The sequence below is a fragment of the Pseudonaja textilis genome, chromosome 9, assembly GCF_049901715.1.
Source record: "Pseudonaja textilis isolate UNSWEBS1 chromosome 9, rPseTex1.2, whole genome shotgun sequence".
NCBI classification, from domain to species: Eukaryota; Metazoa; Chordata; class Lepidosauria; order Squamata; family Elapidae; genus Pseudonaja; species Pseudonaja textilis.
Window position 1 is genome coordinate 1041758 of NC_141998.1, and position 22280 is coordinate 1064037.

General features: G+C 46.0%; 1 protein-coding gene across 1 annotated transcript in view; it reads right to left on the reverse strand.

The window, feature by feature from the left end:
• Positions 1-22280, reverse strand: part of ANTXR1 (ANTXR cell adhesion molecule 1) — a 97216-nt gene that overhangs the window by 20719 nt on the left and 54217 nt on the right. The window contains exons 11-12 of the mRNA XM_026715196.2: positions 17848-17917; positions 16713-16791 (exon numbers count right to left, since the gene is read on the reverse strand). Of these exons, the coding sequence (XP_026570981.1) occupies positions 16713-16791; positions 17848-17917 (149 nt within the window). The remainder of the gene's footprint in view (positions 1-16712; positions 16792-17847; positions 17918-22280) is intronic.

Below are 22280 nucleotides of genomic sequence, written 5' to 3' on the forward strand. Positions count from 1 at the left end.
CAGATAGGTTTCTGAACAAAAAAAGACTTGGCAGAAACATGTTCCAAACCATGAGACAATATGAGAATGAGATAAAGCCAGCCTTGCATTTCAAGGTCATGCTGACGTAAGCTGTTAAGTGGAAAGGAGGCAAAAATCACGTGAAGATGCCGTTTGGCACAGCAACCCAACAGGAGAGGCCCAGACTTCAACCGAGAGTTAAGACTGAAGAAAGAACAAGGGCAAGCAGCCTGCCTTCCACTGCGGACTTGTAGATTGTGTGGGTCAGAAGGAGGGCTGGGAAGACATCTGCAAACCCCTCGCACCCTGGACACAAACTGCTTCAACTCCTTCCCTGCACGGTGTGCCAGGACAACTAAACACAAGGACAGTTTTTCACTCTGCTGAATACCTGATTCTCCCAGTTCTGTCTAATGCTTAGGTGCATTCACCATTTAGTATGGCTATAGTTATTACTATTTAGCTGTTGTTGTTGTTATTATTATTATCATTATTTTATATTATTATTTAGAAGAGAGTCAAGCTATTCCCCAAAGCCCCCGAGGGCAGGACAAGAAGCAACGGGTGGAAACTAATCAAGGAGAGAAGCAACCTAGAACTAACGAGACATTTCCTTACAGTTAGAACAATTAATAATTGGAAAGGGTTGTCTTGAGAAGTTGTGGATGCTCCAACGCTGGAAGTTTTAAAAGAGATGTTGGATAACCATTTGCCTGAAGTGGTGTAGGGTTTCCTGCCTAGGCAGGAGGTTGGACTAGAAGACCTCCGAGGTGCCTTCCAACTCTGTTATTCTATTCTATTCTATTCTATTCTATTCTATTCTATTCTATTCTATTCTACTCTACTCTACTCTACTCTACTCTACTCTACTCTACTCTACTCTACTCCACTCCACTCCACTCTACCCTACCCTACCCTACTCTACTCTATTCTTAATTCTATTCTATTCTTATCTTCTTTATTCCACCTTTATTGATATTATTATTATTACTATTACTATTACTACTACTACTATTATTATTCTCTTGCTTTGCATCTACATTGTGTGCTTTTTTACTGGAGACAAATCCCTTGTGTGTCTTAGTTATTCTTTGTTGAGTGATTTCATTTCCAAGAGGAAAATGAATTTAATACAATTATAGAAAAGAAGGCCATTTAAGTCCAATCCTCCAGCATCTCTTCAGTATATGTCTATATCTTTAGGCGTTTGTTGTCCTAGGCATATCCCTTGCTACAGTAGAAAAAAAGTCTGTTTATCCTTGTTTAATGTTCTTTTCTCTAGGCTAAAATGTATGTAATTTATTTTGTTTTAGTTGATTTATCCCCCTGGTAGGTCTCCTTAAATTGTTTCCACCCTAGGAATGTTCTTCGTGAACCCCTTTGGCACCCAAACTAAACAAAGAGGAGAGTCCAAAGGAGAAATTATGTCCCAGTCCAATTCTTTGCAAAATTCTCCATGCTTGGAGCCAGAAGCGATGCAAAGTCTATGGAGTTCTCAAATCACAAATTCAGAATGTAATCCAGGAGGAGAGCCAGAGAATTGTTTTCAATTAAAGGCATAATAAAACAGCAGTAGATCACATTAATTCTAGCTTTAAAAAAAATAGTTTATTAATGAACAGCTTTAATCTTGTTGCCATTGAACGCAATGTTTCAAAGCATTTTCTACCACTGACTACTTAGCCTGGGTCATTATTTTTAGAACATTTTTTTCTGAATTGTCAGAAACGACCCCACCGTGATACTGTACCACATTTCTTATGGAACAAAGTTATTCAAGTTGCCAGATGTTTGAAAGTAACTCTATACAGCTGGGGAAAAAAACCACACAGTTTCGGATCATTCCCATCACTGGTGTTCCTCTCGCTTGCTTGCTCTCACTTGCTCTCTATCCGGGGTCTCCAAAAACCTTGGCAACTGTACGACTTGTGGACTTCAAATCCAGAATTCCTTAACTAGCATGGCTGGGCAGAGGAATTCTGGGAGTTGGAAGTCCACAAGTCATAAAGTTGCCAAGGTTGGAGAGCCCTGTTCTACTCCAATCCATGCCCAAGGCAGAAGTCCTTATATTGTCCTGGACAAATGGTTAGACAGAAGGACAATTTTTTCCCCTAACACCAATACTCTGCTAAACAAAGAATTCCCTCAACACTGTCCAACTATTTACAAAGTCTGCACTACAATTGCTATTAAACTCCTCATCACTCCTTATCACCCATCCCCTCCCACTTGTGATTGTATGACGGTAACTTTGTCGCTTGCATCCTTACGATTTATATTGACTGTTTCCTGGTATATTTTGATTGCTTATTGTACCCTACGACTATCATTAAGTATTGCACCTTATGATTCTTGACTCTTGATGAATGTCTCTTTTCTTTTATGTCCACTGAGAGCATTTGCACCAAGATAAATTCCTCGTGTGGCCAATCACACTTGGCCAATAAAAGAATTCTAATTCTAATTCTATTTTATTCTATGGTTATCCAGTCTATTTTTGAAAGCCTCCAGTGATGGAGCAACCACAACTTCTGAAGGCAAGCTATTCCATTGGTTAATCGCCCTCGCTGTCAAGAAATTTCTCCTTAGTTCCCAGTTGGCTCTCTCATTAACACATTTCCACCCATTGCTCCTTGTCCTGGCCTTTGGTGTTTTGGAGAATGAGTTGATCCCTCATCTCTTTGGCCACCCTTCAAGTACTGGAAGACAGTTATCATGCCCCCACCACATCCTTCTCTTCATTAGAGCTAAATATACCTACTTCTCTTAACAAATACACTGTATGCTTTAGCCTGAAGACCTATCACTAGCTTTATTGCTCTTCTCTGCACACTTTCTAGGGAGTGAAGGTCATTTGTTCATTTTGTTCATTCACAATATTGAATCCTGCCTTTCTAGCTTCTGCTGTTGCTGCACCAATTCCCAAGCTACGAAATTAGCCAACCTTGGCAACAATGACGATGTAGGAGATGACCAGGCCGAGCCGGAGGGAGGGGTCAAATACATCATCAGTCTTGAGTTTCTTCACCCTCACAGGAGATCTAAGTCCAGCCTACCTTGAATTCCCTTGAGTCTTGTCTACCGCCAACTCACTTTGACTGCTAGTAAGGCAGATTCCTGTAAACAGCATTAGCATACAAGAAACATATTTTCATTTGAACTGCCTGGACTCCTGATTTCCTGTATGTGAGAGACTGCTAGGTCTGGATTAGTGCAACAGCAGTCTAAGAAGACCAACAGGTGCATGTAGGAACGTGAGGCCAACTTCTGCACACAACAGACCTTGGCTGCGTGTTCTGCTGGCTCTGGTTGCTACCAAGATGTGCACAAACTAACTTCAGAGGTGAGGGTGGGTTGGTCCTAAAGGCATGGAGGATTTATGCCTATCCTTTCCAACTCAATGGAAAGTTGGAAAGGAATAATGTGAAAGGGGTCTGGACTTTCTCAGTCTGCCTCTCAGTGGAATAACTCTGGAAACCTCGCAGAACAGGATTAAAAATTCACTGCGGTGGAAGAAACCAGTTGAAGAAAGACAGAAAAAAATGACTCCAGTGGATAATAGCCAGAGCACTTAAGACTTATATACCACTTACAGTGCTTCTCTAAGCAGTTTACAGAGTCAGCCTCTTGCCCCCCAACAATCTGGGTCCTCATTTTACCAACCTTGGAAGGATGGAAGGCGGAGTCAACCTTGGGCCCCATCAGGACTGAACTCCAGGGTCAAAACTGACCCACACTTTCACTTATATTCTGCTTTGCTCGCAGTTTGACAAAGAAAAGAGAGGGGCTGGTGAAATGGAATGCAAGGATGTGTGCCAATTCAGTAAAGTTTTATACTCTTGGTAAAATAACGCCCCAGGACTTTCTCTGGTGGCACAGAGGTTAGAGTGCAGTACTGCAGGCTGCTTCTGCTGACTGCCGGCTGCTTGCAATTTGGCAGATCGAATCTCACCAGGCTCCAGGGTGACTCAGCCTTCCGTCCTTCCAAGGTGGGTAAAATGAGGACCCAGATTGTTGGGGACAAAGAGGCTGAATGTAAACTGCTTAGAGAGGGCTGTAAAGCACTATAAAGCAGTATATAAGTCTAAGTGCTATTGCTATTCTTTTTCTGGAGTCGCCAACTAGACAGTTTACATTCAGGCTGTGGGCAGAGTTAGCCTGCAATGCTGCATTCTAACCAGCAGGGCTCCCAGTTGGAAGAGGCAACTGGGTGGTAGCTCAAAAGGTGTGTCAAGGTGATAATTTAAGAGCTGACCACCTGATGCAACGAGGGGAGTGAGTCAGCAGGGTCTTTGGCTGTGATCCCTTTAAGAGCCTGTGTAATAAGAGGAGACCCTGCTGGAGTGTTGGTTAGTTCGTTGCGTTTCTTCCCTGCTGTAATTGCTGTTTGTTTAGTTACTGCTTATAGTATTCCTATTGTAGATAAAAACCACTATTTGATACAAACCAATGTTGACTGTACTTGCTCCTGGGTTGATACCTGGGTTGATACAAGCCCCTTCCCCCCCCCACCCCCAATTCCCAGCACACACATACCTACAACCAACACAAAGAGAAACCCCGACACACAGATGCAGTACATCATTTCATTGCACAGAAGATGCTTCCTGTATTAACTATTGGCATCAGCTGAAGCGGGATGAAGGCAAGGAACATTTCTGGACAACGGAAGCATTTAGCATTTGGAGAGGATGTTTTACGGTAGGGACTCTCCCCAGTCGTCTCTGAGTAGGTTTGTGGGTTGCCAAATGGCTGGACAGTCCCAGCAAACCAGGAGAGAGGGGCAGGGGGCTTCTAGCAATTCCTCCACCTTCGCTACTTTCCAAGCCCACCAACTTAATTTTGCCCTTTTTTTTTCAAAGCAGGTGGGCACAACTCTCCAAAGGCAGCGCGGGAAATAAATGTAATGCTGGAAGTTGGAATGTTGCTTTGCAGAAGGCCGATTTAAAAAATCTAAAAAACAAGTTTAATTATGAATATTTTTGAAAATTAAAGTCAGGTGGATAGAGAATCTGTTGGGGATCAAGACAGCTGTCTCCTACCACATCCGCTCCAAACTCCTTGCATAAATATCTGCTAAAGCAATATTGATTTTTTTTTTATTTTTTGGCTCAACAAGTCTAAATTTCGCCTAGGACACTTTGGTTGCCTAAACTAGGCTAAAACACTTCTACCCTTTTCTTGAAATCTTTGCCAAACTCTTTTAATTTTTAAAAATATTGATAATGTGCTGCATGTTTGATTTCAAAAGAGCTGATGTCCCTGGCAAGAAAGAAAGAAAGGAAGAAAGGAAGGAAGGAAGGAAGGAAGGAAGGAAGGAAGGAAGGAAGGAAGAAAGAAAGAAAGAAAGAAAGAAAGAAAGAAAGAAGGAAGGAAGGAAGGAAGGAAGGAAGGAAGGAAGGAAGGAAGAAAGAAAGAAAGAAAGAAAGAAAGAAAGAAAGAAGGAAAGAAACCCAGATAAATCTGTAGATATTGGAACTCAAACATGACCTCAAATATAGTTCATCTTCCAGAGAATTCAAAATGGCCAAAAGCATCACTTATCTAGCAGGTTTCCAGCTGGAGAAACAGGGGGGGGTGGGGGTGGGGGGGGGAAGCAATTCTGGCATTCCAGAGAATATAAATTCATGTTTTTTATGAGGCATTTAGTAGTAGCTTTCTCGATGCCTGTAAAAACAGGGCAGACTCCAAGAGTGTTTTTATATTTTTACTGTAATAAATGTAGTTGTCAGCAAAGTGCCTATATTAAAGATGTTTACTCTTCAGGAACACTTACGTCATCGGCACGGGGGGGTGGGGGGAATTTGCTTCAAACCTCCCCCAAATAATACCTGCTTCTACCCAGCCCGAAGGGTGTGGGGTGGAGTGGACGGGATACAAAAGCCAAGTTTGAAACTCTGCCTTTTTTTCTTTTGGATGCATTGGACACGCTTAGATTCTCCCCACCCCTGTGGATGTGCTTCTCCCTCCCATTATTCATCCATGAAGGGTTACTGGGAATGAAGGGTCACTCTGGCAGCAGCCAAAAAAAGCGAATCTAATCCTTGGTTGTCTAAACAGAGGCATCGAACCAAAGTCACGCGAAGCATTAGTGCCGTTTTATAAATCCTTAGTAAGGCCACACCTGGAATCCTGCATCCAGTTTTGGTCACCACATTACATTACATTATTTGGGTTTGGCTAGTCTAAAGAAAAGAAGATTGAGGGGTGACATGATAGCAGTATTCCAGTATTTGAGGGGCTGCCACAAAGAAGAATTGGGGGTCAAATTATTCTCCAAAGCATCAGAAGACAAGACAAGAAACAATGGTTGGAAACTAATCTAGGAGACAAGCAACTTTGAATTAAGGAGAAACATCCTAATAGTGAGAATAATCAACCAGTGAAAGCTCTGCTTCCAGAAGTGGGTGCTTCATCACTGGATGTTTTTAAGAAGAAACGAGACGGTAACTTGTCTGAAATGTCACACGATCTCTTGCTTGAACCAGGGGCTGGACTAGAAGACCTCCAAGGTCCCTTGCAGCTCTATTGATTGACTGAGAAGTATGAAGATAACCTTGAAGAAGGAATCAAAGCAGAGCAGTTAGGTAAATACCAGCTTTGCCCCGGAAGGGAGGAACGGGTGAGAAAGAAATTCAAGAAGGCCTTTTCTTGATTCTCTTCAGTATAAGAGAAAATCTGCCAGGCTTTCAAAGACTTTCCTGGTATTGTTTTCTGGACTCTATTTCCTGACTTGCCCTTCATGAAGGACTGATATGACTCTACCTTTGATACGCTGTACTTATGTACTTTTATCATCCGTTAGTTTAAATATCAGCTCTTTGTATATTATTATTACACGTGAATAAATGAAGTTAGATTCACCAAAAGAAAGTTAATAATTGAAGTCTTAACCAGGGACTTAAGAATTATTAAGTCTAAAAATATAGATAGTTCAAAGCAGGATAAGGGTTTGTTGTGGGGTTTTTTTTTTTGTAAAATTACGGTGTTTGGGTACAATAATTTCAGCAGTTCCAGTTATCAAGGGAATCATTTACAGTAAGTATTACCCTGAGGGTTCCAATCACAACTGGTATAACAATGGGTTTCTTTTTCATAGGTGTTCAACTTTGATCCTGGTATTTTGAATTTTTTTCCCCAATCCTAGCATTGCCCGGAATAGTAACAGTAATGAACTGGAATTACTTCTTTTCAATAATTGTTGTATTATCTATTTTAATTTTAATTCCCATAAGATCTTAACCCGTTCATTTTCCCCAAATTTTGTTCATCGTGACGGTCCCAGTAGCTTTCACTGTATCCAAATCCAAACCTCTCGCAAAGTTTCCTATCAATAAATTTGGTAACTCGGTCAATTTAGCATAGACTGTAGTCAGTCTGTGAAATGTTACTGCCTTCACCGATCAATAATTTGTTAATAATTTCCTCCTTTTCACTACAAAGGTGGCATTTACTGTTGCTTGTTACATGTTGGATTTTTGCCTTCAGGAAAATAGTTGGCAAAGCTTGCTGTTGAATTGCTAAAAATAAGACCTTTCTTTTTTTTTAAAAAAAAGCACTCCTGATCTTAACCAACTCCATGTGGGCTGATGAATGGAGGTTCTCTGAACTCGGGGGCTGGAGAAGAAGATCCCCCACGAGTCCCTTGGACTGCAAGATGATCCAACCAGTCAGTCCTAGAGGAGATCCACCCTGACTGCTCTTTCGAAGGCCGGATCCTGAAGGTGAAACTCCAAGACTTTGGCCACCTCATGAGAAGGAAGATGGACTCGCTGGAGAAGAAGAACCTAATTTGGGAATGACTGGGGGCAAAAGAAGAAGAAGAAGAAGGAGGAGGAGGAGGAGGAGGAGGAGGAGGAGGAGATGGGAGAGAAGGAGGGGGCTGGATGGAGTCACTGAAGTAGTAAAGTGTGCGCTTAAGGGGACTCCAGAAGATGGTAGCGGACAGGAAGGCCTAGAGGAATGTGGTCCATGGGGTCGTGATGGATCAGACGCGACTTCGTCAACAACAAAAAGCTCAAGAGAGACCTTATAACAGCATTATGCCCTCCGTTTTTGTTGGCTGAGTTGAGCGAGAAGGACGACTCGTTCCATGATTGACTACAGGGACTAGAATCTGGGTTTTCTGACTCCTGGTTCGTCATCTTTCAATGCTGGACTCTCCTACTCCAGGGCTGAAAAAGAGAAAGTGGCCCAAAGCTGATTTCTGCGTCCAAGAGAGAACAGAACCCGTCCCTTCCCTGTCCCTTCTCCAGTAGGCCAACATGGGCCTCACCTGTGTGCTGCTTTCTATGTGTTTTGTGTGTGTGTGTGTGTGTGTGTGTGAGAGAGAGAGAGAGAGAGAGAGAGAAAGAGAGAGAGGAAGAGCACCTATAGATGGGCAAATAGAGATGATAGAGAGAGAGAGATAGAAAATTCACACTGAAAAGGACGCATGCATTAGCAAACAACAGAATCTACATTTGCAAATAGAGAACCAGCCCTTGTCTAGTGCAGGGGCCTCCAACCGTGGCAACTTTATGACTGGGGCACTTCAGAATTCTGGGAGTTGACGTCCACCAGTCATAAAGTTGCCAAGGTTGGAGACCCCTGGTCTGGGGAACGATTGGTGCATCAGGCTGAACCTACGTCGAGTGTCTCCCGCTGCCTCCTCGATTCTTGACCCACACACTGCAGGGATGAGCTGTCCAGCCTCTTTCACCCGCTGGGCTTTAGCTTTGGCTGCCGGAGGCCCCGCTCCAAAAAAGAGAGGAGCCAGGAGAAAGAGACAGAAGGAATCCAGGACTTGAAGCCAGAGCAAATTTTCACTTGAGTAAATGCGATGGCACTCCCATTAATTAAATACAATCACGAAGAACATTCTCCGTGGCTGACATATTTGCTCTGCTTTTATTAAAATTGCTGTTCGTTGGCTTCCTTCAGAAACCATGCTGGCTTCCCGAGCCTTTGAAATTTGCACCCTTGCTGTAACATAACCAAATGCAACAGCCATGAATTCAGCAGCATGGCAGGACCTCTGTCTCTCTCTGTCTCTCTCTGTGTCCTTTTTTGAGTCTCTCTCTCTCTCTCTCTCTCTCTATCTGTCTCTCTGTGTTGCTCTCTGTCTCTGTCTCTCTCTCTCTCTGTGTTGCTCTCTGTCTCTGTGTCTCTCTCTCTTTCCAGGACACAGGTCCTTTTCCATCATTCAGTGCAGGTTTAAATAGATTTTTCTCTTTTATTTTGCATAGGTGGAGAACTAGGGAATACCTCAGACCACTTACTTTGTGGGAGGAGGGGGTAGCCTTGTTTTGCCATCAGATTAATGGTAGTTTGCCTAACTAACCCTGCTGAATATTACAAGGAGGGATTGCTGGGCCTTAAGGAAACGTTGGCCAGCAACTCAGTTGTTCAATTTCATCCTTGGAAGTCATCCTGAAACAGCCTGAAACTCTGCTCCCCAATGCATTTTAATCAATTTGTGTCCACAGAAAAACTTACTGTGGTTAGAACAGTATTTCTAACGGTATGAGAGTCGTGGTGGCGCAGTGGTGAGAGGGCAGTACTGCAGGCTCCTTCTGCTGACTGCCGGCTGCCTGCAATTTGGCAGTTCAAATCTCACCAGGCTCAAGGTTGACTCAGCCTTCCATCCTTCTGAGGTGGACCCAGATTGTTGGGGACCATAGGCTGACTTTGTAAACAGCTTAGAGAAGGCTGTAAAAGCACTATGAAGCGGTATATAAGTCTAAGTGCTATTGCTATTTTCCTCCTTCCTTTCTCCTGTGTGGCACAGGTGTTAGAAAGCAGTATGGCACGCTAATTCTGCCACCTGCCAGCAGTTCAATCCTTGCTCAGCCTCCTGTCTTTCCAAGGTGGGTAAAACGAGGACCCAGATTGTTGGGGGCAAGAGGCTGACTTTGTAAACCGCTTAGAGAGGGTGGCAAAGCACCACGAAGCAGTGTATAAGTCTATAAGCACTCCTCCGAATGTCCCTGGTCACTTGCCTTCCCTGGTCTGACCAGACTCAAATTTCCCTGACTTGACCTACTCTCCTACAAAAGCATAACTCCCATTATCCCCGTCCAGGATGGCCCACCGCCGGGGAATTGCAACAGGGAGCCTAAGCACATCTGGAAGGAAGACCACGGTGGTCCCTTGCCCGCCTCCTTCCCCCCCCCCGTAATAAATCAAAGAGGTGGGGCCCTTGGGATGGCTCTCCATCATGTTTCTCTCCAGGCGTTGCCAAAGCAACAATCCACACAGTTGCCTGACTCCAGGTTCCCCTGTAAAAGCGTCGACACTTTCCTCTCCAACCTGAAATCAGAGTTTCCACCAGCCTCTGGAACAGCTGTCAAGATCATCAGGCCAAGAAAAATTGCCTGGGGCGGCGGGGAGAGGGGTGTCTCTGGGCACACAGGGAAATGGGTGGAGAGCTAAGGAGGCCCCCCCCCGTTCCATTCCCTGCGCCCTCCCCATCCCCCACCAGGCAGCCGGAGGAGACAAGCCAGGAGGACAACAGGATGTGAAGGAAAGGAAGTGAGACCAGCGTGGAGAGGCAAGGGGGCTCTTTGGGACGAGCAGCAGGCAAACTAGAGTTTACTGGGATGCTTTAAGCACTCTTTATCTTAAGGCTTACCACCCCTCTTGTCCCACTGGGCTGCTTCGGAGGCATCAAAAGGAGTTTGAAAAGGAAGTTTCCTCAACTTTCACGGATTTGAAAGTACCGACTCCCTTGTTTTACGTACGCTGGTTTGTCTGAAGTCACAGAAGTTGAGATTCCTTTTAACAGTAGGCGGTGGCTCAGTGGCTAAGATGCTGAGCTTGTCAATCAGGAAGATCGGCAGTTTGACGGTTCGAATCCCTAGCACCGTGTCATGGAGTGAGCTCCCATTCCTTGTCCCAGCTTCTGCCAACCTAGCAGTTTGAAAGCATGTAAAAAATGCAAGTAGGAAAATAGGGACCCCTTTGGAAGCGTTCCATGTGCCTTCGGCATTTAGTCCTGCCGGCCATATGACCATGGAGACGTCTTCGGACAGCGCTGGCTCTTCGGCTTTGTAACGGAGATGAGCAGCGCCCCCTAGAGCCAGGAACGACTAGCACGCATGTGTGAGGGGAACTTTTACCATTTTACTTTTAATTTATCATGGGAACTGAAGTTTGAGTTCACCTCTTCTCGGGAGAGGAGGAAGAGAAAAACTTCTGATGCCCTTTCGGACTAATGCACACATATGGAATTCTAGCGATCTATCATGGGCACGTTCACAAAATGGTTGCCAGTTGCAAAACACCAACAGATCATCCAATTTAAGCTTCTTGAAGATGTTTCCCCACAGCTTCTATTTTTCTAAACAGAGGGTCCCACTTCCAAGGAAAGGCTCATTTTTAAAAATGTTCTGGGAACATTTGTGGGTTCATTTGGGACCCTGAAATATTCTGGAAAATAAGGATGGTACTGAAAACGCGGCCTATGCAGCACTCCAACTTCTTTTTAACATCAACATTTCTCCTTCAGATGTGTTGAGTGGAGTAGGGCACCTGATGAATGTCACAGGGCAGCGTTTCTCAACTTTAGCACGCTGGGAAAATCTGGGAGCTGAAGTCGATGTATCTTCAAGCTGCCAAAGTTTGAGTCACTGGCACAGGAGAAAGTTGTAGGTTGTTAGGAACTTGAGGGGTGCTGGACCTCAAGTCTGCCAAATATCCAACAAGAGAAGAGGCTAACTACATGAAGATGGAGTTTGGATGGCGTTTGGATCCCGGCACATGATATCAGTTTATGGATGTGATTCATCCCCCATCCTGAGAGGACAGAGTCCAACCTTCAAGGTTTTGGGGTGAGGCAGGTTGTGGATCTTTAGTCTCCAACGCCGATTCCCGTGTAAGAAGATCTTAGGATGAAATGGCTCCAGGCGAGAGGTTCTATTTCAGAACATATATTCTTAATTTCTTGCAGCAGGTTGTAGAGCATTTATCCTTGCATGTTGGATATTCCCTTCATATGTAAACAATCCTGGGCCTAAATAAACAGAAACCTCGGCAGAAGCCAAAAGATTTTCAGGACTTTGCCAGTTGCCTTCGGCTCCAAGTATCCTCTGGCACCATCGGATGAAGGAGATCGGGGGGAGGAAAGAAATCCACTGAAGTCCCTGAAGGATCGCTTTGGGCAGCTCAGGGAACTGTCCACTTTCCGCGTTCTTTCCTGTGTCGCTTGAAGCCAAAGATCTCCAGGAGAGGAGAGGCAGCCGATTTGAAAGCCCACACCAGGGGACATTCCACGAAATGGTTCGGTCTCCAGCATGTAATGAAGCCCAGCCCTGCTCGAACCGGACAGGTGGGCTAGCTCACAGCAAAATCCCTGGCCAATGGTGAGGCCTCAAGGTCTTAGCGTCATTTTCCATCCTTGGCGAAGAGGCCTCTGGCTTTGGGAGAGACCTTCTCTGTGGCAGGTGCCCTGAAGCAGAACCCAGCTCGGTTTCTGTGACATGTTTCAGCTTCCAGCTTTCCATTCTGGTTTAAACCAGGGATCTCCAACCTTGGCCACTTTTAAGACTTGTGGACTTCAACTCTCCGCTTTGCTGGCTGAGGAACTCCGGGAGTTGAAGTCCACAAGTCTTAAAGTGGCCAAGTTCGGAGTCAACAATTGGCTTAAAGTCAACAATTAATCGGTGGAATGGCTTGCCTTTGGAATCTGTGGAAGCTCCATCGCTGGAGGATTTTAAGAAGAGCCTGGACAGCCGATTGTCCAGAAAGGTGTAGGGCAGAAGTAGTCCAACCTCAGCAACTTTATGACTTGTAGACTTCAACTCCCTTAATTCCTCAGTCAGTCAGCCAGCCAGCCAACCAATCATTTAGGAGTTGAAGTGCACAACTTTTAACGTTGCCAAAAGTTGGACACTCCCGGTGGAGGGTCTCCTCCTTGAGCAGTGGGGTTGGACTAGAAGACCCCTTCCAACTCTATTATACTGTTATTGTGTTAGCGCAAGGGCCTTCAAACTTGACAGCTTTAAGACTTGTGGGCTTCAACTCCCAGAATTCCTGGGCTAACATGACTGGAGGAGGAATTCTGGGAGTGGAAGTCCATAAGTCTTAAAGCTGTCAACTTTGAAGGCCCCTCTGTTAGGGCAAGGCAGAGAGAGGTGATCAGTGGAGTTTGCTATGTGTTGAAAACAGAGCCTGATATCTTAAAGCAAATAGAGACAGTCAGCAATAGAGTTCAGAGGGACTCAACACAGGACAAATAACATGGAGAACAGAAGCAGCCATAGCGTGCACATCGGGTTTGGCCAAAGAGTGTGAAACGTTTCACCTCTTCTAGTCTGGAGGCCAAGTTGGATAATTTGCAAGTTCTAAAGTCACCCAAAAGTCCTCCTTCTGAGATCCCCTCGCTGAAGAAAGAATCAGCTCAGTAAAACAGAAATGCTGGGTGGCCCTTGGGAGGAAGAGGAGGAGGAGGAAGAGGAGGAGGAGGAGGGAGCCTGTTTTTCCTCTCCCTGCCGAGGCCCAGATGAAAAGCAGTTCTTGAGAAGATGCTCACATTCCACGTGGACGTTTCTCTTGAAAGGAAAATGGTTGATAAGATTTAAGGGGGGAATTGTCTTAACCCCCCACCCGGTCCTTGGAGTTCCAAGGCTGTGCCCACTTCCCCAAGGCTTCTCTCCATTCACCCAAAGCCAGGCTGGTTAATTTCATATTTCAAGGAACTGAAGGAAAGAGGACGGCACCCAATCAGAACAAATGATTTGCTGGGAGAGGCTGGGAGACGGAAATCGGAGATTTGGTGTGCAGATCGTGCGCGGCCCCCAAGCTGGAATGATGTTCCAGGCTCTTGTCTCTAAAAGGTTGCTCTTCCCATCTCCCTTCTATTCACAAAGGAAGCATAAATCAGTTCTTTGAACTACCGAAGCCATCGGGATGAGCACAAGGTCAAAAAAACCACACCCTCCCCCAAGATGGCGGCCAGGAGATGGCAATCAAACCATGGTTTGGCGTTCATGTGTCGCATCCTTGCAGCCAACGTTTTGACTGCATGATCCCACCCCGTGGATTCCCTTGAGAGCTGTTTCCTTATTTCAGTTAAAAACCTGAAAATAAATGAGGAGGGGGAATAATTACATACGAAATGGAATTTATTGGGCCCAAAATTTTCAGCCAGCTGAAAGAATTGGAGGCCAAAGACTTTTGTAGAGGTTATAGAACGTTTCCAAACTATTGTGAGCAGTGGGATCTTATACAAGAGTTGAAACTGCAAGATAAACCTGTCCTTGGCCACTGCAGTTGAGACAGACATCTCATTCCTTCTCTTCTGGCCTTGCCAGACAAAACTTCCTTTTGTTTTTATCCGGGAAAGTCAGGGTTCAAGAGCCTTATTTGCAAAGCCATGGGGCCCTGGCTTTGGTTGTGCCAGGCTGGGCTCCCTCATAGGGCTCGAAACACGGACAAATATTTTCTCCTGCTCCGTTTGAGTCCCGGCTGGGCAGAGTTTGCGAAGTCCATTGAGAATGTACCTTGGAGTGCACCTCTTCATCAGCTTCCCACTGAGATGGTTATGCAGAGACAGGATCTGCTTTCCGCCTTGGCAACGGCCAAACGATGCACCGCAGTTGGCCATCCCCATGGGTTATGGAGTTCTTGGCACTCTCTGAGCTTGGTCATCGCCTTGCAGACATTTCACGAGCCAGCTAAGCAACATCATCAGTGCGAGGGAGTGTCAGGGCAGAGGTCGTGGCTATGAGTTATATAGGACATTTCCAGGAAGTCTCTGTTCTGACCTAGACCTTCCCAAGATCATGAAGCTGACTCCTCGTCCCGATAAAACCGCTTTTATTTAGTTTACAGTGAATTCCTCTCCAGCAAAATCCCGGCCAACAGTCTTTCAGGAGATTTCACAACGACAGGCCTTTATCAGGCTTGGAGAGCTGCCAAGCCGATACCTTCCAAACGCCACGCTGTAGCAGCAAGGACTTGCCAAGAAGTCAGGAACTGATCTTCACCCTCATGAATTGAACTAATTGTCTCCTGCAAACTCCACTCCCCCTTTGCTCCCCTTTCATTCCCTATGGGAGGAGCCATTCTCCATCCACCTATGGATTTACTCCCGAGTCGACCCTTGTTCCTTAACTGTTCCCTTCTCCTGGCAGCTCTGTGCATGTGCACACTGGGAACAGGCTCCAGCTGTTCTTCTGCCTCACTGATGTCTGATTCCAAAGGCAGCTGATAACTGTCGGACGGACCTGGCCCCATCTCTGCCTCCGATGCAGAGCCCTCGTCAGAGCCTTCCCCATACCCCAGGACTGGCCCATGTTCCTCCCCAACCTCCTCACTGTCCGAATCTGCCCCCAACTCCTCTGGCTGTTGGTGGGCCACAATAGTCTCCACATCCTTTGATGCCAGAAACTTTGAATGTAGCCACTGGAGTGCACAGCTACTCTGGGGATCTTCCCACCCGAGGTACAATGGCACTGGCTGAGCACCTGAGTTTTGACCGTGGGGGATGGCTGCAAGCGTGAAAAACGGTTATGAGTGATTTTTTTTTCCAGTGCCGTTGTTCCTTTGGTCATTAAATGAGCTGGCTGTATGTCAAGGACTGCCTGCATTATATTCGTATAATGAAATAAAAAGACAGTACTCGTGATGCAGATACTATTCCACAACCCACAGGATAAAAACGCAATTGCATTCGAAGGTAGATCTGAAGGCAAACTTCAGAAGTTGTGGGAGCTTCATCCCTGGAGGCTTTCAAGAAGAGACCGGACTGTCGGAAATGGCGTAGGGGCTCCTGCTTGGGAGGGGTCACCAACCTTTTGGACCTCAGGGACCACCAAACTCATCAATCTAAATCCCGCGGACCAGAGACCCTGGGAAAATCTCCAAAAATAGTCTGCAGGAAAATTCCCCGCTCTGTTTTCTTACCAACTGATCGTTCTTTATTTGGAATCGCAGCTCCGTTCTCAGGGGGAGAGAGAGAGAGAGAGGGAGAGACTTTTGGCTTCGTGCAAGGAAAGCAGCAGAAGCCGCAGAAGTCTTTCTTTCTCTCCCCCCAAACTCCGCCAGAAACGAGTCTTTGCCGGTGCAGCCTCTTGGAGCTGGAGGCCTTGCAGGGTCCCAAAGATTCATTCCTGGCGGAGTTTGGGGGAGAGAAAGAAAGACTTTGGCTGCTTTCCTTGCATGCAGTCCCTTCTTCTCCCTTTTCCCCCCTCCTCTCACTACCTCCTGTTGTTTGCAATGCAAGCGATGCAAACCTTGTGTTCCCACAGGCCGTGTGTCCCACACAGCCTGGATTTAATTGCTTTGGGGGCAACATTTCTCTGCGGACCAGCAAAATTTCTCACGGACCACCAACGGTCCCCGGCCCACTGGTTGGCAACCAGTAGACTAGATGACCTACAAGGTCCCTTCCAACCCTGCTAATCTGTTAATCTGTAATAGAAGGCATTGCATTCTCTTTCTTTGCATGTTCTGAGCGCCTTTATTTTGCTCTCTCTCCGTTGGAGAAATTCCGGCAGGGACGTGACCAAAACTCTCCCTTCAAAAGAGGAGGCGCCTGCCTTTCCTACAGCACCAGGCTAGCAAAGGAGGAAAGAGCTTCTTCTTAAAGACTCATTAATCAGAGGATTTTCAAGGGAAGCCAGACCTGAAATCCTCGTGTGGGTGGCCTCTCCGTGACCCTCCGATTCAAACTCACGGGGATGTTTTTTCCCCCCCCAGAAGCAGAAGAGTGGAATTCTGAGCCAACTTACGCAGTGTGTGCTGGAGATGATGACAGAGCTGGAGATGAAACTGAGACCATCGTTCATGCTCACTTGAAGGGCAGCTTCCCTAAAACGAGGAAGGAGGGGAGAAATGACTCGTTGCGGGTGGGAAAAGACAAAGGAACCGTCTTTTGTTGGATGGAGAGTCATCCAAGGGAGAAGCAACCGGGAACTGTGAGGAGAAACTTGCAAACAGTGAGGACAATCAACCAGAAGTTGCGAGTGCTCCATCACTGGAGGAGGTTCTGAAGAAGAGATCGGGCCACCCTTTGTCCGAACCATTTGCTCGAGCAGGGGGCTGGACTAGAAGACCTCCAAGGCCCCTCCCAGCTCTCTTCTGAGTCTGAGATTCTGAGATTTGAAAACACAGCGCCTTCTTTGCATTGTGGAGCTCAGTGATTACAGCGGTGGGATTCAAAAAAAGTTTTCTACCGGTTCTGCGGGCAGGGCAGGAGAAGGTCGCTGCAAGATCCCCCTTCCCTCCCCACCCCACTGACCTGCTTTCCCGCTCCGTTCTCCTTTTGCGGGGCAACCAAAGAAGACCCAGCCGATCAGCTGGGACTCAATGGGAGGCAGAGAAGAGATGGGATTGGCGGGGCCAGTCAGAGGTGGTACTGGCCGGTTCTCCCAACTACTCAAAATGTCTGCTACCAGTTCTCCAGAACTGGTCAGGACCGGCTGAATCCCACCTCTGCTCAGATACCTTCAACTAGGGGGTCTTCAGATAATTTGGGGTTTAGCTGTGAAGAATGGAAGTCTACCCTCATATATCTACAGGGCAACCAAGCTGGAGAAGGCGCCTTGATTTGCCGAATGACCAGAATAGCAATGGAAATGGGCCCCTCCATGGCAGGCAAGAGCCAATCTTCTCGATGGCGGGCTCATCGCTGCTCTCAAAGCCGTTCCCACAATGGCCAAGGATCGGGGTCTCCATCACCATGTTCTACCCTCTGTTTTGCTTCTTGCTCACCTTGGATAGCTGAGCTATTCAGAACCGCTGCTTTCACCCCCTCCCCAAATTACTGAAATCCTCATGGACAGATCAGAAGCAAAAGGAAATTCACCAGTGAAAATTACAGCAAAAAACCCCCAACAACTCTTGTGCGCATTTTCATAAACCTACATGCCAACTTCTTGCAAGACAGGCGCCGGGCAGAGTAAGTATGTGTCCTCCACTACGAAGGGTTTCTCATCTGGGAAGAGAAGCAGAGAAAGCGGTTTCAGTTTGAAGCAACTCTGAAAGGAACCATCAGGGTGTGGGAAGCTTTATAGCCAAATATATTTCATTCTTCACACGGTTTCCATCCTCTTTTGAAACAATAACAGAATCCACTTGACTCGATAATTGACAGGATGTTGATTTATGACCAATGGGGACAGATAGAAAAAGGGATTGGTTCACACATCAAAACTTAACCCAAAACCTGGTTAAAAATATGCCATTCTTATTTACAGAGAGAAACTTGGTTATGGCTTCAGGTGATGGTCCAATTCATACACCATGCTAAAAGAAATAGCAAATTTCCACACCATAAAATGACCCAACTTGGTTTTATTCTATTCCGGCATATTGTTTGAGCTTGGCTTATAAGTTTTTTTTTTAAAAAAACTCTTTTTTAATATTAAATTCTATTCACACATCATAAAAATCACAGAATGTTAAGAACTGGGCATCCATTCCAGCCCAATTGGTGTAGGAATCTAATAAACTTTGCCCAACAGATTATCCAAGCCATGTTTGAAAATCTCTAGGGCACGGATCTCCAAATGTGGCAACTTTAAGACACGCTGGCTGGGAAATTCTGGGAGTTGAAGTCCACAAGTTTCAAAATTGCCAACTTTGGAGACCCCTGCTCTAAGGCAAAACCAGGCAGACTGTTCCACTGAATCAACCACTCGTTTCTTTAGAAAACTCCTTCTCATATGCAGCCCAAATCTTCTTTCTTTTATTTTCAACCTGCCGAAACTTGTCCCGCTTTAGAATTTCACAACAACATATTTCACCCACTGAGATATTTGTCAACTACAATCGTATTTCCCTTTAGCCTTCAACTGAAGCTAAGGATAGGCCTTTCTGCTAGCAATTTATTTTATTAATACGATTTTGTTCCATGTTAATTGTTCAAGTTAAATTCTGCTTTCATGAATATATCTAGTTTTGCAAGCACGTTCTCTCTTCATGGTGTTTTACTGGATCCTGAAGCCGTAGGGCTGTTGTCCCATTTCTCCCGAGATTTACAGAATTGGTGCAAATGATGTGAATAACAACCCACATTGATTTACTAAAATAGTGATTGCAAACCTAGGACATGCAGGTCAAAACTGACACGCCACAGTTTGGGTGACACACCAGTGTTCACCAACACCCAGCAACAACTATTCTCAAAAGCAAGGGTCTCCAAACTTGGCCACTTTATGACTTATGGACTTCAACAAGCAGAGTGGCTGGAGAATTCTGGGAGTTGAAGTCCACAAGTCTTAAACTTGCCAAATCGGAAGACCCTTGCTTTTGATCGCTGCAATGGTCTTAAGTGTGAAAAATGGTCCTAAGTCAGAGGGCTGTGAAAATATTTACAGACCCCTCACATCCTGGACATAAACTGTTTCAACTCCTAACCTCAAAACGACGCCATAGAGCCCGGCACACCGGAACAACGAGACACAAGGACAGTTTTTCCCCCAATGCCATCACTCTGCTAAACAACTCATTCCCATAACACTGTCAAACTATTTACTAAGACTGTATTCTTCTTCTCATCCTTCCTATCTCCTCTCAGTTATGACTGTAGCCTTGTTGCTTGTATCTTTATGGTTTATATTGTTTATTTAATTTCCTAGTATGATTTGATTGCTTTATTTAGTATTCTATGATTATCACTAAGTGTTGTATCTTATAATTCTTGATGAATGTATCTTTTCTCTTACGTACACTGAGAGCTTATGCATTAAAGACAAATTCCTTGGGTGTCCAGTCACACACGGCTAATAAAGAATTATCTCTCGCTCCTTCTCCTTCCCTCATTCCCATCAGTGGTGGGATCCAATTTTTTTTACTACTGGTTCTGTGGGCGTGGCTTGGTGGGTGTGGTGTTGCTTGGTGGGCGTGGCAGGGGAAGGATACTGCAAAATCCCCCTTCCCTCCTCACCCCACTAACCTGCTTTCCAGCTCTGTTCTCCTGTGCAGGGCAACCAAAGGAGACCCAGCCGATCAGCTGGGACTCAAGGGGAGGCAGAGAAGAGATGGGGTTGGCGGGGCCAGTCAAGAAGTAGTATTTGCCGGTTCTCCTAATGACTCAAATTTTCCGCTACCGGTTCTCCAGAACTGGCTCGAACCGGTTGAATACCACCTCTGACTCCCTCCCTCCCTTTCTCTCTCTGTTTTTCAGCGCTGCTGTAACTTTCAACGGCCACTAAGAGAATGATAGTAATTCAAGAACTATCTGTAGAAGAAATAAGCCCGTCCGCAAACAGATTCCCCTCCCACACGTCTCCCTCCCTCTGAGCTTCCCTTGGAAGTTCCCCTGTGCCCTGGCTGAGCCTTGAAGGTTGCCTTCCCCTGAAGGGCAGCAGGGCCGGGTGGAAATCTGAACCCAGGCCTTTCCACGCTTTCCGCATTTCCTTTGTTACTTTCCCTTCCAGGGCTGTCACACAACTGCCCGCTAGTCTCCCAGGCACTATATCCATCTTCAGGTTGCCCTGTAATTAAACCTACAAGCTGGTAGGATTCTTAACTTGACCACTTTGGCTTGGCTAGTCGGTCGAAACCAAGTCGGGGGTTGGAACCTAAAGGCCGTTCCTGAGATTTGGCCAGACAGCCAAGGCCACAAGTCTTCCCTTGTCCAACCCAAGAGGCAACGCTTTGGTTCATTCCAATCCTGAGCGGTGCAAAAATGGGTCGGCGTCAGGCCTCTGCTGAAACACTCCTGAACGAGAGCATCGAATGAGCCTCTGCGTATCTCCTGGCCTTTTTCTCCTTGGGACAATCTCTAGCCATGCTGGCTGAGAAGCTTCTCTGGAATTAATTCTGGGATGCTCCACTCCTGCTGCTAGGGAGAATTGCTTTGAGGTCCTGATAGCAATCGCATTTAGATTTATGTACCGCTTCACAGTGCTTTTACAGCCCCCTCTAAGCAGTTTACAGAGTCAGCCTCTGGCTCCCAACAGTCTGGGTTCTCATTTGACCCACCTGGGAAGGACAGAAGGCTGAGCCAACCTTGAGCTGGTCAGGATCAAACTCCTGGCTGTGGGCAGAGTTAGCCTGCAATACTGCATTCTAGCCACAATGCCACTAGGATGCTATACCATTTCACAGGGCTTTCCATCCCTCTCCAAGCAGTTTCCAGGGTCAGCCTCTTGCCCCAAACAATCTGGCCCCTCATTTTACCGACCTCAGAAGGACGGAAGGCTGAGTCAGCCTTGAGCCTGATGAGATTTGAACTGCCAAACAGCCGGCAGTCAGCAGAAGGAGCCTGCAGTACTGCCCTCTCACCACTGCGCCACTGGGGCTCATCGCCTGTGAAATCCTTCGGCTTCAGCCTTTCTGCTTTCAAATACAGACGTTCCAGCGTATGCGTTCCTCGCTTATTTTGTGGGGGTTTAAATTCAGGGCTCTTCAAACCGAGATCCAAAGGAGATTCAAATGAAGGTAATCAAGACGGCACGATGGTTGCGGCCACCACATGTTACAGATTCAAAATGCACAGAGCTTTCGTGGTGCAGTTCCCGTGCCACCCTTCCCTCTGTGGCCACCTCTGCTTGAGTGAGACATGGCAGCCATGCTCACCTCGTACGTAGCTCTTCCCATTTTTCTTCTCCTACTTCCAGACTATCCCCTCAATCCACCCACAAAGATCTCCCCCAAAGCTTTCAAAGTGTTGTGTGCTAAATAAAGGGACACAGTCTTCCGGAGTCCATTTAAGCTCATGGCAACGGCTTCAGTGACTCCATCCAGCCCCCTCATTCTCTGTCGTTCAGTGCTAACACTTCCACAAATAAGCACCAAATGAGCCCAGGACAGCCTTGTTCAACCGCAGCACCCTCCAGACTTACTGGTTTGATTTATCAAACACATTTTTATGACCTCCCCAAACTACCCTCAGAGGCACCTACAGGAGGGTGCCTTAAGGGCAAACAAGGACAGAAACCGTACACATGTAGACCTTGACTTACAACAGTCCATTCAGTGACCACTCTGAAGGTTAGCTCTGCAAATGACTCTTCTTTTCATCAGAAGCAATGGATCTTCTACCCTACTTTGGTGCACAAGAGTAACCCTCAACGCAGCTTTGTAAGTAAGCTACAGCTTTATTTTCAGATAAAGCAAGTTTTCCATTCAGATAAACCAGGGGTCTCCAAACTTGGCAACTTGGAAGACTTGTGGATTTCAACTTCAAGAATTCTCCAGCCAGAGAATTCTGGGAGTTGAAATCCACAAGTCTTAAAGTTGCCAAGTTTGGAGAGCTCTGAGATTAAACACAGCAACATTTCCATTCTGAAGTTACTCAAGTCTGGGGTATAACTAAAACAATATCTTAACTTTTCTATAGCTTTTTTTTT